Source organism: Ambystoma mexicanum, chromosome 6q, assembly GCF_040938575.1.
Source record: "Ambystoma mexicanum isolate Mex_15411 chromosome 6q, UKY_AmexF1_1, whole genome shotgun sequence".
Lineage (NCBI taxonomy): Eukaryota > Metazoa > Chordata > Amphibia > Caudata > Ambystomatidae > Ambystoma > Ambystoma mexicanum.
This window is the reverse complement of record NC_090937.1, coordinates 197,887,431-197,903,655: the sequence shown is the minus strand read 5'-3', so window position 1 is coordinate 197,903,655 and position 16,225 is coordinate 197,887,431. Positions and strand designations below refer to the sequence as shown.

At 43.3% G+C, this 16,225-nt stretch overlaps 1 protein-coding gene across 4 annotated transcripts in view; it reads left to right on the top strand.

Annotated features, from left to right (window-relative positions):
* Nucleotides 1-372: 372 nt before the first annotated feature.
* PTBP3 (polypyrimidine tract binding protein 3) overlaps nt 373-16,225 on the top strand; it is a 1,755,480-nt gene continuing 1,739,627 nt past the window's right edge. Inside the window, exon 1 of one of the 4 annotated variants that reach the window (XM_069630627.1) lies at nt 373-511. Coding sequence is in view for 1 of the 4 variants with exons in the window: in XM_069630624.1 (XP_069486725.1) it covers nt 504-511 (8 nt within the window). In the remaining 3 variants the exon portion in view is untranslated. The remainder of the gene's footprint in view (nt 512-16,225) is intronic. The other 3 variants (XM_069630630.1, XM_069630624.1, XM_069630625.1) reach the window with 3 other exon arrangements.

Genomic DNA, 16,225 nt, shown 5'->3' with positions numbered 1-16,225 from the left:
CCATATTTAAGGAAACCGTTTTTAAAAAGATGGTCCGCTGTTTGCTCACAGGTACAAAATATATAACAAAAATGACTACTCAACTTCGAATGAAAATGATGTGTTCAATAACGTTGATATGTAACTCTAAAATTGGTCATTAAAAACAGTTAAACTAAATTGACTTGTTTCTCTCATATTCAGAATAATGACGAAACAAGCAATTACATTTCGTAAACAGAGGTCAATAATGTTTTATTATAGTACTTTTTAAAGCCCTGTGCTAAAAGGTCCGTTTTGTTCTACTATAAGCAAGTAACCCTCTTCTATCTTGCTGTATGCACTGTGTCCTTTTGATGGGCGCGGCAGTGGCTCGTTCCGTCTTCTATGTCTCCTACTGTCAAACACACCCCAGAGCAGAAGCAGCAAAAGCAACAGCCAGATCCGCCCCCTCCTTGCCCTAACCCCGTTCCTGTCTCGACGTTCCCTTCGACACTCGCTTCCTCTCTGCCTCTCCCTGTGCCATGGATGGGTGAGTACCCGCTAATGACTGCTCTCATCGAGACTCCCCACCCAAACTTTCACAGCATGTACCCCCTCAACGGAGGGGCTTCGCGGGGAATACATAGAACAGAGCCCGAGCGTTCCAGGAAGTGTGTCCACAGATCCAGTGCGCCTTTGGGGCTCTGTGTTGTTTGAGGGGGAGGGTCCTGAGCTGAACCTTTTGGAGTGAAGAGACAGTGTTTTTGTCCGTGTTGACAGTTGGTTAAGAGGGATGGTTGTTTCTTCGTGTATTGTTGATGCCAGGTGTTGTATGTTGTCATATTTCGGACGTTAGCAGCATGCCATTAGGAGTATGCTTCTTGCCCTTTTTATTGAGGGAGGTTGAATATTTTTGACTTATGTTTGGGAGGGGCGTTCGTTATTAAGAATCTGTGCTATTTTTGGTTGAAGGGATCGTCTGTCCGTTGTTGTTGTTGTACCATTATTGCTCAATTTGCAATTTGGTGAGGAGAATCAGCGTGTGTAGTTGAGAGAATTGTGGGTCTGACCTTAGTCAGAGTAGAATATTGTAGGTTAAGACCCGCGATGCACCTCTCTGTTGCAGATGTGAATGTTTTTGGGTGGAGGCAGGTTGTTGTTGCCCTGTGTGTTTGGCATCTTGATGATGGTTGTTTCTCCGCCTGCTGTTTAGAGAATGGGGTTAGTCTTGCTAATGCCTGTGCGTTGCTGAGAAGATCCCCGAAGCGGTCCCCTCTTCATGCAAAGTTGCACAATTGAATAATTGTTAGTTTGTGTGGTTGTGGGGGAAATATATATTATGAGTTACTGATCTCATTTGCACGGATCGAAATTATTGGGTGCTGCTTATACTGTATACTGTAGACTAAGAGTTTGGTTAGCTTTACCCCAACAGATCTCAAAAACAACTTTTTCGGTTAAAAATTGCCATAGACCAACCTGTTTGCTGGCTATGTAGATCAGCTACCATTATTGAGACATCTAAACATGTATTTACCGAATGCAGATTTTTGGTTCCTAAATATGACATTACTTGGGGGTTACATTCACAGTTATGCCTCAATTAAAAGCGAGGCATTTTGTACTTACTTTTCAAACTCTGATTTCGAGTCCCTCCATAACTCGCTGTATTGGCTTTTTGGCGACATATTGAAAACTTACCTCCATTAAAAACGCTCGGAATATATCTAACTTTATTTTGATGTCTTATCTCTGTGCCTTTAACTCTTTTTTTCTCTTCAATAGGGACGACAACACCACCAATATATTGCCAACCCATTGGCCTCTTAGTGACAGTACTCAAATTCATCTTTCAATTGATAGTCACTAACTTGGCCAATGCATTAATTATTATTATTACCTTACTTTAGGTGTGTTTTGTGCTCGATACAATGATACGCTAAGCAGTGTAATTTTATGTGACTTTGCGTATGTTTGCGTACATTTTATGTAATTTAAGTAATTTTATGGACTTTTATGTAATTCTATGACCTTTTTAAGCTTGCCTATGGGATGTACTGTTACCTTCCAGGGAGTAATCCTCTTGCGAGTACCTCAATTATCCTTCTCCAGGAAGTACTCCTTATGAAGCATTGAAGCTAGACGTTTTTTATGACCAGTCTATGAATAATGAACTTGTGATTTTTAAACTCAAATGTTAAATTGAATAAAATGTTTTGTAAAACACTTTTTGACACCTGAACAAATGGTGGCATGCAAATGGTCATGTGACTTTGTTTGGTAACATATATAAAATAGCATTAGTACTCACATAGAAGAATTTGGGGTCGTTATTTATTATTATTAACCTGGCATACAGTTCAAATAAACATTTTTACAATGAGTACACAATTCAATATTTACAATATATAGACCAATCGTAAAATCAAAAAACATTTTTTGCAAAAAAATAATTGACACAATTATTGATTGTTACTCAGCTGAACAACGTCTTACGAATTCCTCAACATTGGTGTATAATGGACAAGGCTACCAAAGTAGTTAAAACTTGTAATGTCCAGTCTAGTACAATGTATTTATTTTTAGTGTCTTACAGTAGGGCCTAAAACCTGCAATGTTGGTAAAAGATTCTGATGTAATAACCTAAATAACCTTCTCAATTTTCTGTTTGCAAAAAGTAGAATGCCTAGTTGTGTTCTCAGGATAGAAACTTTTATGAATGTATTCAGACTTAAGAATTTTTGCCAGCTAGATGATCTAGGTTGCTGGTCCAGCCCTATTCCTAAGCCTTTTGTTGACAATTTGCCAGTTTTATACTTGTATCAAGGGAATACTCCACTTTCCAATCAATGTTTTTTTTAAAATGTTTGTCTTTTACTGGCCTATTAATTACCAACTTCACTGCGTTCCTTGTCCTTTGCCTGATGATGGATTGCATTTGTGGGTTTGATTGCAAACAGTCTAGTTATTTTTCAGCATTTATAATGACCAAAAGGCTATGTATTCGGGGCTATATTGACCATAGTTATAAGGAAATGTCGACATATTTTTGTGGCTTATTTCAAAGGTGCACAGTTGTTGGGGGGGGGGGGGGGCAGGGGCGGGGAGCTGGGGGGTTAGGCTGATAGTTCACCATGGGTAAATGAGAAACATTATGGCTCCAAAGAGTACTACATTGTGTCCTGGTGTAGAATATTTATTAGGTAGATACAAAGATCAGGTTTTATATAGCACTTTATTCCTACCTCCAAAATGCGCACTCGCCAGTGGCTAGTGATCCTCTTGGGGTGCAAGAAATGGTGTGTGTGTGTGTGGAACTATGGGGCCGAGTGTATTTTTATGCCTAGCTAGTACCCTGCCATTTGAGACGTTTACCAATCATGTCAGATTATTCCTGTTTCTAAACGTTATTAATATTCAGTTATATACTATTCCATGTATTGAGGCTTGAGTCTGCATTGCCATAATACAAATTTGCTAAGTGAATGTGCTTGGCTCATGCCTGAGAAGAGCGCTTCATTCATTACCTATATTCCCAGACTGATCGATCATGGGTTGAGCGAGGTGGGGAGTTAGTTCTTGTCCAACTCTTGAGTAGCTGATGTTTTTCTATGTATCTGAAATCTGTATGTACCCTTGGGTGAATGGTATTTGTTGGAAAAATGGAGGAAACAAACTATTAATTATAATTAATATGTATTGTTCTGGGGGCAAGACTGAGTATGTTACATTGGAGTGTGTGGTCGTGACAAGTAGCCTCATTGTATGGAATTATGTGTTGCATTAATGATGTGGGTTGACGTTTGTAACGGCAGTAGGATTGGTATGCTTATGATTTGGGAGTGTTGTGTGTGGCAGCATGTGATATGATTGAATTGTGTGTTGCCACAAGTGGAGGTTTGAGGGTTTGGTTGGTAGTGTCGCACAGGCTGTGGTGCTTTGTCACTACAGACCTTGAGTCAGAGTTGTGTGTTGCCATAGAGGATTGTATGGGATGTTGCGTTTTGAGGTACTGTGAAGTTGGGATGGCATTGTCTATGCAGTGTGTATAATAGAAGTGAACAGAATTGTGCCCTCGGTTGGAGGAATACGTTAACGGCTGTAGGGAGGGCACAGCAGATGAACCCAATGTGGGCTGTCTTGCAGAAGCTCTCGAGTAGAAGCTTCCTTGTTCCTTAAGTAGTTGGAGCGAATTTGCAATCCTGTGTGTTGCTTCTTGGCTTATTGCATGTGGAAGCAACAGCTCGGCTGATGAACATTGACTCAGGTGAATGGAAATAATCTAATTCTAACAAGCGTCAGACGTTCACATCTTCTAAAGGAAGGTTGCTATTTTTTAACATGCGTTGTACTTGCAATGTTGGGTATAAGCTCGTTTCAAAGTAATACGTGGCACTAAGAGGAGTTGTTTGTGTATGTTGTGTTTCTGCAATGTTTTCCCAAACCTCAGCTTTTTACAACAAGTCTGTTCCTGGACTTAGTCGTCAACGTGCCTCACCTGGAAGCTTCACTGGTATATTGACATTGAAGTCTGTGAATGAAGAAGTGGACACGTTGTCTTGAGATGGTTGCTCACCTGTTCAGCCCCCCCCGCCCCCTCTTTGTGTTCTAATATGGCACTCTTGAGAACGTTTCACTTGCGCAATGCTCTCGGTCAGGAGTTTGGTGGAGATAAGTAAACTCGGATATTTAGTAGTAAGTCAATTCAGTGGATACAGAAAGATGAACTAAAAATACACACGAGTTTTAATATTTAATCTTGGTGTAAACTTTGTGACTAAACGGGTGATAGTCGTAGTGAATAGAATCTTTTTTAAAAAACATTTTTTTGCTGGTCTAGTTTTGTTTTTCCCCTACATCTGCGGTTACTTGATTTGGCGTAACTTGTTCATGTGTCAGTCACTCATCGAGGCTTTGTCGTGGGAGGCCCATGGGTCAAGCCCAAATGGAAGTCATTGCAGCCAAACTTCTTTGTAATGTTTTCGGTCTCATTTATTATATGAAATAAAACAGACAAAGACAGTTTTATACAATTATTTTTCTAAGCACTGCACATTCAATGGCCATCATTGTGTAGACCCTGTTACCCATAGGGAACAAAGCTCAAAATGGAAATGGAGGAGGGAAGAGGTATGGGGGGGGGTGGAGCATGTTACCATGCCACCCCTCCACACCTGGAATCTATCTTGGTGGAGATGAGGCATTTCTGATAGGCCCCCCCTTTTCCAAAAGGCAGCCTTTCTGGATGGGCCCATGCGCGTAATTGCGTATGCCTCCAGAAATACAGAAGCAGCAGCGGCGGGCTTCACATGTAAGGAGGGCTTAGCATGTTAGGCTGGGCAGAGGGCGGGGTATGAGTCAGTGGGATGGAGGGGGCGCAGCGGCTGTCCAGGGGCTTTGGGGTGGAGTGATCCACTGCATGAGCTGATAGAGTTGGGCGGCGGTAAGGGGTCGGTGAGTCTGGGGGAAGATGGGATGCATAGGTGTTCCCTGCATCAGAGTAGGGACAGATGACGGTGCAGGCACAGCAAAGTGATTTCCCATAGTGCTGATGCTGGACCCGGGAAACCGGTTTTCACCAAAAATGGCCTGCAGGGAGAACATATGGATCGATATATTGAATGCAGGCCTTTTTGAAGCATGATATATTGCTCCAGCTGTGCCATGGGGATGCTCACCGACAGTACTGACATGGTAGGAGGGAGGGAAAATGGTCCTCTCCAGGCTGGACATACGCCTCTTCCTTAATCTGTCTAACTTCTCCGTTCGCCCCCTTCAACTAATCCAGAATAGGACTGCACGACTTATCCTTGGCCTCCAAGCCCACGGACTGCATCCCTCCAGCCTTAAAATCTTTCCACTGGCTCCTGGTTGCTGCAAGGATCAAGTTCAAGGCCCTCTGCATCACCCACAAGGCTTTCTGGGGCCTGTGACCCTACTACATCCAACTCTCTCCCTAAATACCTCCCTTCTAGAGCCCTTTGGTCTTCTAGCTCGAACTCTCTGCAGATCAGGTGCTTTCCCAAGCAGAGAATGGTGGGTGGGGGCAAAGGGGGGTAGATCTCTCTCTCCTCCGCTGGTGCTTCCCTCTGGAATGGCTTCCTTGCCCCTCTCAGGCTTGAGCCAGATCTCCTTACATTCTGGAAGCTTCTCAAGACCCTCCTTTTTCTCTTCCTCCTTCTCTCTCCCCATCCCCGGCTAATGTCCCCTCTGCCCCCTTTGACTGGCTGCCTGGTTCCTTCAGATTCTTACAGGACACCAGGCCCTTCTCGACTAGTCTTCCCCTGTACATGGTCTCCCCTGACCCCACACCCACCCACCTGCACTTGTCCTTCCTGGCTTCTCCCCACCCCCCTGCACTAGCCTGGCTGGGCCTGCTCCTTTTTGAGCCCCCCCAGCCCTGTCCCTCACGCTTAGCAGCACGTAGTGGACCTTCTTCCCCTGCACACCCCTGCACTTGTCCATCTGACCTCCCCTTGGCACTTACATAACCCATGTGCCCTTCAGCCATGCCAGGAACTCTTCCCCCTGCACTCTTGTTAATGTCCTTGCACGATCCGAATGCCATAAGGCATAGTGGGGCCGTTTTTGTTTTCCATCCCTGCACCCCCCCTCTTTTGTCTTGTTGCTCCTTGAAACACCTTTTGCTGTATAGCCGCATTATAAATACCCAAAAAACATAAATTAGGGGGGATATTGTCCACCTCATCTGGATCCATGACCTGTTTCTTCATCCCCCTGCGCCCCACACTCCTAACGGAGCAGTACCAACGGTGAGCATGAGTTAAGCATACTGGTAGAGTGCACCAGATCCTACTTGTTTGGGGCATTACCTACTGACCAGCCCCCTCTTTCCTCTTCGCCCCCACATGGATGCACATACATGAAATTCTTCACGTTGGATGGTGCCCTTCACAAGATATCTACTTATCAATGAATATATTCCAGCCCCGGACAGTTGCACCCTGTCCTTGCGTTACATATGCCAGCCCTTGGTGAGACTATGATGCACATGCTGCACATTACCACGACTCAATGACAATTGGTACTGTTTATTGTTTAACTTCCGTGCCGACATATTGAATGCATTGCTGAACCCTGCCCTAACCCAAACACTGTCTTTTGATCGTTTGGGGCTATACTAGAACTCAGCCAGGTGAACAGTCTTACCACCCATGCCAGCTCTCCACTCAAATCCAAACACACTGTGACCGAATCCAGTTCTGGGAGATTGTCTTTGTCCTGGGCTTCCATCACTTCCCTTTGCAGTTGGTGTGAGTGACAGTCTAAAATGGTAAAAAGTTCTTGACGCCCTTCCTCATCCCGATCCAGCCCCTAGATCTGGTACAGTGCTCTCTTCACAAAGGAAAGGTCCACGAACCGCACAACACATAACATCTTCTAAAATAAATAAGACCCATTACAGGGCAAGAATTCACAATTGAATGAATCAAGATTGAAGAGTCATCCCACCAAATGTATGCTAATCTCAGTCTGGCATATTGCACCTATGCATTAGAAATTCACGCCCTATCAGATTACCCTTTTTAACTCGCATCTAAATGCAATAGACCTTCGATATCTGGACATGGAGACTGAAGGCCAGTAGGAAGGAACAAGCGGCACGTAGTGGGAACCAATATGAAGATGCTTTAATGGTGCTGCAGAGCACTCAGTTCTGGATGCGCTGGGAAGAAAGAGGTGGAGAACTCCCCTCCCCTCTCCTGTTTATGCCCTATGCGCCTGGTTTGCCCAGACCATGCCTTGGCCCCCCACTTCCGTTCTGCTGGGGCTTACTATTATTTTCACTTAACGTGCAGGGGTTATAAACTTGAAACTTTCGTGGTTTTAACCAAGGTTATCATTATTTTCATAACAATTTTGTATTCTGCAATATACACTTTGGCACTTGAATTTTTGAATTGTTTTCTTGTGTGCACAAATGGAACATTTATTTGTGTGCCATAGCTACTTGTTTGTCCCATAATTTTCCAGCCTTGGGATTTCTACGCAGTTTTCTTGTTTTGGACTCTGATGCAATCCGTGATAAAGGGGCAGATTCCATGTCTGATGGGAAAACTTTTCTTGATCCAACAGAAATTCTAATTCTTCTCTGTACAACAAGAGCTTGCTTGCGCTTCTGAAAATGTAATCCATGGCAACCCTCTGCCAGGCACTAAAGCCACAAAAAATCCCTTAAGCCCATTGCCATTATTCTGATACTATGCAGTAGCTAGCTGTCATGATCCCAATATGGAAAAGAATATCGAGGAGGAGGCGTTGCTCACAGATTTGGCCCAGAAAGATATTTCACACTAGGAGCTATCTACGGCACTACAACACGGTAGAATCTGTGTAGGAATTAGGCTGGATTTTCAGGCATTTGGAAACCAGCAAGTATTTTCCCACTGGTTTCCAAATCTAGAGAAACTAAAAGTCCATGCTGGCAACTACAGCACAAAAATGAACTGGGGTTTCTTGGTTTTGCATTGACCGATATTAATCTGCCAGTTAACCCACACAGCAGCGAGTGGGTGATTAGGAGTGTTGTTTGTCTATTAAGGGGTGAATAGTGCCGAAAGCGGGATGCAGTGTGAAATGGTGACGGGGGATGTCTTTCATTGTGTTTCTTTCAGGTTTGACCGTTCAGTGGAAAAACTAGATGAGATTTCTGTAATGCTCCGTGTTAATTGAAGTGTTCGTAGTTGCAGGATTCCATTCATGATAGGAAAAATAAAGCTACATTGATAAACTTTTTCCTCAACAAGTTTTATAATTTATATATTGTCCGGTTGATTATGTGATGCCTTACCCTGCCCCATCTTTCATGGAATCCCAGAGCAATTGTTTTCCATTGACTAAAATGCTATATATCACTGAGTTACAAGAAGTGTAGAACCTAGTGGTGCTTTTTCTATCGCCAGACACATTCGACTTGTAGACGCCCCTATAATCTGTGACAAAATGGAAGGCTTCCTGAATAACAAACAGGCCAAAATCTGCTTCGTCCCTGGAGAGCAACCGGGAACAAATGGGACAGCTAAATATATCTATAACCAGATAAGACCCATTACATACAAATTTAGCTCCGTCAGGAATTGTCAAAGGGCAGTCTGCAAACTTGCAATGTATGTATCCTTTTTACAATACATTTTTACGTATTTAAGTCCCGTTCACTTCAGCCCAGGCTACCTTTTAAATAGGCAAAGGAGGTATACCTGTCTGGCTGTGACCGTTTCATCTTTGTGTTTGGGACCATTGCTAGTTTAGGGTAACCAGTCATCCTAGTTTCGTCGCTACTGTTCGGGAGCTGGGCCGTCTCTCCGCTTACCATGAGATTTTTATTTTAAAGCTTTAAAAACCAGCTGATTTTTGGGGAAGGGAGGGCGACCACTGGTACAATCTCAGCTCGACTGTAGTGAATGATTGAAGATGTAATCAGCAACATTTATCAACCAAATACACATCATAACCGCATCAGACTTTCACAGCTTCACTTAAGCCAGATCTCTGCCATAGCAGGATGGGCTCAAACGCCCAACTTTTAGGTACCAGCCACGTGCATTAACTGATTGTGCCTCAGAGTTTGTTTCGGGAAATTAATACATGGACAGGCCTTTAATGTCAATCGGAGCAAGTTCTTTAGTTATTAATATGCTCACATTCACAGTTTTATTTATTCATACCGTGCCTGGAACCCGCAGGGATCTGGGCGCCAACACAAACACCAGGAGGACATTAGGAAACGGGACACACATAATCGGTTCATGTCAACCAACTGAAACATACCAGTTTGAACCCTATATTATTTGAAAAGCAAGGTTTTGAGATGAGCCCAGAAGATGTGAAATTTTGTTTCCAGACAGGAGCAAATTCCACATCTGAGCTGCTCTCGTGGGAAAGGCTCTATCAAGCCCCCAATCCCTTTTAAACCTGAGGGAGCAGATAGTTCCCAAATAAACTGACCGCAGAGCACGCTTCGGACTATAGAGAGCAATGCAGGACTTCGGGTATACTGTGGTTGTTCTGTGGATGCACTTATGCACTAGGGTGACTGGCTTTAAATTAATACGGGCAACCAATGTAGTGATGCCCTCCCTAAGGAAATGTGTTCCTGTCTAGGGATGCCCTTGATGATCCGAACTGCATCGCTTTGGAGTGTTTGGAATTGTTTTAAGCGCTTTTAGCTGGCCCCCAAAAGTAAGGAGTTACAGTAGTCAAGATGAGAAAGTATAATGGCTTGGCCGATAGAGGCACAATTCATCTCTGAGATGAATGGCTTAATATTCCTTAGAAGTCTTGACTTAATTGCCTGTGGTCAAGCTTGATTTCTGCCCCTCCACCTCAGTTGAGGCTGTGAGGAGTGGACATGGAATCAGAAGTCATGTTTTATGAAAATGGGTACCCCAGGAGTTGACCTAGCACTTGAGACAACCTTCCTGAGTGTCTGCGCCTATTGGCACAATTTGACAAAACACATCCAGGAAATCTTGTGAAGTTCTTTTGGACTCAGAGAAACACCATTCTGATGCATTACTCAGAAAAATGCAATTAATTGACAATGAAGATACTAGGTTCATATATTTTTGATATCGCATCCATCTCCTACAAGCTGTGATCTGCATCGCACATGCTATAACAGCAGCAACTATAACATAGCACATCACCATACATATCAAAAGAGCTGTTATGTAAGCGAAGAGCATGGTTTACATTAATAGAAGAAAAAAAACAAGTAAACATTTTAGTTTTAGCAGCTTGAGATACCTGGGATATATATTATGTCCAGCTATGCTATGCTATGGAGTGGTATAACATATCAAACGCCTTTTAGTCTCTAGATGCACACAGCCAGACTCCACTTTCAACTCACGGCTTCGAGCAAGATGTGCAGCACACAAACTGACCACGGCTTCCTCTGCTCTGGGACCTGGAATGGCTATCTCCCCAGCCCCCACAACTTGAGTTCAGCTGATTGTATTGTGAACCTTTTTTCCCTGCCCCGTCAGCTTGTCTCTCTATCATGTGTGCGTCATTTCTGCCAGCTGGAAGGTTAAAGCCTAACGCTTAAGGTTGTTCCTTTGCTTGTCTTGAATATACAACATACCTATGTGCAAGCTTAAGAGACAGGCGTTCCCTGTGTCCCCTGGTTTTCTCTACCATAGTACTGGGCTTCCGGTCATTGACCAGTAAAGAGGGTCACTTGCTTCCACACAACTCCAAACTCCATTATATTAAGTGGGCTTCTGAAGGGGTAAAGCATATCACTCGCCTCCACACACTTTGAACTGTGCGCGTGTATTTTAGTGTTGTGCTTCCTGTCCTTTGGCTGCTTATCAGATATGAATAGTGCAAAAAGTATCTCTTGAATTTCCTACGAGCCATTTAAGACAGGGAGTTGCCACTTGTGTTTGTTTCTCTGCTGGAAAGGGGAAGCTACAGTTTCCTGCTCATCGCCTTTCGCTAACGCCAAACAGCAAGTTATGATTGAGTATTTTGCTAGGACCATGTGTGCTATTTATTCAAGGAACTTCTATTATCTGAGGCAAGTGTCTGTTTTAGTCCCTTGTAAAAAGGCTGTACATTGTTGGACAGTATGGGCGTTTTTATCAAGGAGCATGTGTAGCACCCTGACTGTTTCATCTGCACCATGCAAAGTCGCTTGATGTGAGCCAAATTGTCCTTGACGGTCTTAGTTGCAAGTTCTTGAGAAGTAGTTGCAAAAAAGGTAGCAGGCGCCCCTCTCTCGAAAGAACATGACGTGATAACCTGTTCTGTGGTTTTTACCCACTGTGAGAGTCTGCAGCCATCACTATTAGCTCACTGTAATTTTCACAGAGGAGGAATATCCATTTGCATATCAGTCTTTGTCCCCCCCATAAGGGCAGTCTAGCACTGAAATGCCAGGCAAACCTCCTTTGAACAGGAGTACCAACAGAAACCCCATACACGTGTGCCATAGCATTTTGGTGCTGGACTGCCCATGTGGGCGGGACAAAGACTGATATGCAAATGGGTATTTCCCATCTGTGAAAGGTAGTGTGCAAAAAGCAATTGCTGCAAACACTCAAAGTGGGGGAACAAACCACAGAACAGGCTATCATGCCATGTTCTTTCTGGAGAGGGGCACCTGCTACCTTTTTGAAGGATTGATACGCTGTTGGTCTGTGTCTTGGAGCAAAGAGAGGCATTAAGAAATACAACTATAATGGGGCAATCTTTGACACAAAACATCAATATTCGTTTCCCAATTTTGCTCTTTCCCCTGTGCTGCCAAACATCAGACGTTCTGTTTTTGCTCCATTTAGATAGAGCCAATTCTGTCATCCACTGTTCAATAATCCTGTATATTGCATTCAGATTCCTGGCGTCCGTATCATGGTCCCCACTGATTTCCAGAATCAGCTGGGTATCATTTGTGTAATTGGGAAACCTGACTCCAAAGGATTCTAGCAAACTGCAAAGAGATGTAATATACAGGTTGAAAAGTGTTGGTGAATTGCAAGCTCCCTGTGGAACTCCATAAATAATGAGAGCTAAGTTGGAGGAGGCATTATCCCAGCAAATTGAGGATTCTCTACCCTACCGAGTATTTAATCCTGTTCGTCGCATGAGGGGCACAATTCCCTGTATCTGATAGTGTGTCAAGCAGGCGATCATGGTCCATGTGTCAAGCAGGCGATCATGGTCCAGCAGATCAAAGGATGCAGACAAGTCAAGCAGGATCAAGAGCCCATTCTTTCCTTGGTCTTCCATCTCCAGCTTGTTAGTCTGTGTAAATCGAGGAGAGCTGTCTCTGTCTGTGATTAGCTCTGAACCAGATTGTCTGCTGTGAAATGTCGATGACAGCTCCTTGTGGGAATGTAGTTGTTTTGTGGCCATTTTATCTAGGAATAGCAGCTGAACATTTGTGTCTGTTAATGGGTCTTACAGTTTTAGCATCTTTACGGTCCAGGCCACCTTTTTTTAACAGGGGGGGGGGTGATGGTGGCAATGTTTATTTTTTCTGGAACTGAAATATGGTCAAAAGAAGAGTTGACCAATCTAGAGAGAAAAGGAGCAAACTCCCTTCCCATCTCCAAGATAAATTTGACTGGGATGATATTCTCAGGGCACCGCATGGAGGACAGCGATGGCTCCATCTCAAGAATGGTTACATGTTTGAAAACAAATTGAGGATGTACATTCTGTTTGTAGACAGCTGCTGACTGGACCTGCTTGCCTAGTCCTTCCTTTAGATTGTTTTCAATTTTTCTACAGGCTGTATTCTTATTTGTGAAGGCCAGCTGAACATCCTCAGTCTTGATATGAAGGCTGGATCGGTTGCACTAATGTTTGCTTTCTCTAGAAGCTTCAACATCTGAAAGAGCTTCCTTGATTTGTTCTTTGCTCCTGTAATTTCTTCATTGAAGACATTATTTTTTAATGAGATTATTTTAGCTTTGTAAGCTGCCTGAAGTACTTTCTATTTCCCTCTATTTGGGGCTATGGGATGTTTTAGCCAAGCATGTTCTCCACTTCTCTTTTGCTTTTTCAGGTTTGATAGTTCCTGGGTGAACAGTTATTTATGATTTCCATTTTCTCTCACTAGTTTCCTTGTCATAGGGGCTACTTCATCCAGCATTTTAGTCGGGACGTTATTATGTTTCGACAAGCGTCTCCAGAATATCGGAGTCATCAGTGGAGAGCATGATTTCCTGCGAGGTAACTCCGAAGATGGTGGGGATTCACCTTCTTATAGTTGCAATTGTATGGCTCTATGGATGGATTTGGGACTGTTTTTGGTATTTTATTTTTTATTTTTTAGGTTGATGGTGAAATGAATTATACAATGGTCTGACCAGATGCATGGAGTGGTACTCTTCATAACCACTTCAAGATTTCTAGAGACACCCAGTCGAAAATATTTCCAGATATGGCAGTGGGTTCGTTTTTCTCGATGTAAGGGATCACTATGAACAGGAGTTAGGTTAACAAAAAATTGTCTTTATTGACTTCAAAATGGTAACAAAAGAAAATTAAGTTGGGTAAGAACCCCTGTTTAGAGTCCAAAATCCGTTATCAGCAGGCTTGGTTAGAGTATAAGGAAAAAAACGTAGTTTAGTCTTCGTATGCCCACTGGAACCTCTCGGCTGCTTCCTCACCCTCTGCTGACCTCTGCAACAGAAAGGAAACAAATCCCCCAGTTTTTCCTTATCTCCTCCCTTATATTGGGGCTTTCACAATTCCACCCAATCAGGATGCTTCCCCGCCCGAAAGCTTGAAAAGCCCCTTCCTTGGAGGATCCTGGTCGGCATAATGGAGCCCGGACTGGTGCCTCGTGGAGAACGCTGGTTTTCATTGTAAAAGTACACGGTAAGTTCTGTGATACAATAATGCTGTCTTCTACAGTTTTCTGTGGCGCATTCTTTTGTTTACTAACACGCTCGTATGGTTTTCTGTTCCGGTCATTATAACTGCGGTTTGACTTCGAAAGGAACTTGCTGTCCTTAATCTGAAAACAGTTTAAACAAGTTTTTTCCTCGCTGACTTCAGAGGGAATGTGTTGCCTTTGATGTGTAAACTATTAACATGAGTCATGTCTTTTCCCGCGGCTGCCTGAGCAGATGATTTTATGAAGTCTGTACTTGTACGGCCGTGACCGTGAATATTGGGGCATGTGTGTGTTTCGTTTTCATGATCCAGCACTGTTTTATTTTCTGTCTCTTGTCCCCACCAACCCTCCTTTGGGTTTTCCGTGCATGGAGCTTCTGTCAGGTTGTCACACTGGACTTTACAACTAAGTTCTAAGAGTTGTTCGTCCAAAGCTATAGCTTCTTTATCTCTCGGTTTGTGAAGCGATTGATTTTAGATTACCCACTACCAACGTGGAACAGTTTGGGTCATTAATGGTTTTTAGAATTTCGAGTAAATCCTCATTAAAATGGGCTATTTCCTGGTGGTGTCGATACACAGGATAAGATTAAGGCTACTGCACTGGGATGGGGTGAGTTTTAGATGCAATACCTCGCAATTATCGCAAACTATCGTACTTTCAGAAAAACTGAAAGCATTTTTGTGCGATAACTGCAACGCCACCCCCATGTCCCAAGGTTATTTTTTTGCAGATAATAAAATGTCCATCTGGAATTGCCATGTCAAGGGCAGGACCACCAGTATCAGTTAACCAGGTTTCAGTTAAACAAAAGATATCAAGGTCGTGAGAAATAAGATATTAATGAATATCTAATGCAGGTTTGTTTAATGATCTCATGTTTAACAGAGCTGGGACCAGAGAATTACTCAACGGGGCCCCTGATTGACATCTTTCAGGAATGTTTTGAGTCTCTGCTGCTCCGTTTGTCTGAGGTTCTGGGGTTACTTCAACCATCAATGCTGGGCCATTGAATGTAGTGTGGTTTAATTGGCACCACTGCGGTCGCGGGTACGATTTGAGAGCATGGGTTCGTGTTCGGTCCTGCCGTAACCTGGCAGCTGCTAGTGGAGCTATATCTAATTTCAGCGCAATGTATTTATCGACGATTGCAAGTCTCATACCTTTTTGAGCTGCCAGAAGCAGGTTTGAGGTTGCAATAATATCCCATAGCTAAGGCGTGGCTCCTCCTAGTATCGTATACAACACTATAGATAACAAAATCTGCTTATTTCCGTGAAGGCTCTTGAGTTTCCTGACAATCCGTCAACTCGGATGATGACCGGCGAAGGCTAGCTTGTTCCTGGTGTGCCTGAAAATTGATTAAATATACTCCCTTTGATGGGATCTGTAGTTTCCCGGCAAGACCGTGCATTCTAAGGCACGCAATGTTACAATTATCCAAAATGGAATGGAATCAAAGGTGGCTAAAGCAAAAGCCTGTATTTAATTCAACAGTATAAACACCACACAATTCTTTTTATCTTATTTAGCAATGAAGATGGAAATTAAATGCGCAATGAAGTTCAGGCTTGCAGTGTGGGGCTTCAGCGGCAGCTAGAGAATATTTTAATTGGAGGGTCGTAAATGTTCCTCACAAATATGCGGGAGCAATCAATTGTAGCCAGCGAGCCTAAACTAAGTGGGGATTGTGTAGGGGTAGGGTCCCCCAACCCCAGGAACATTTTTTAAATAATTGGTTCACATTGTGCGTTTTTAAAGCACACTGTCTGAAAATGTGGGTAAAAGCCACACGGACTGCAGTCAGTTTTGTAGGATAACTCATGAAAAAATCAAACGGATGCAAGCCAACAATAATGGATAAGAAGAGCCTTTTCATGATGCCTTTTC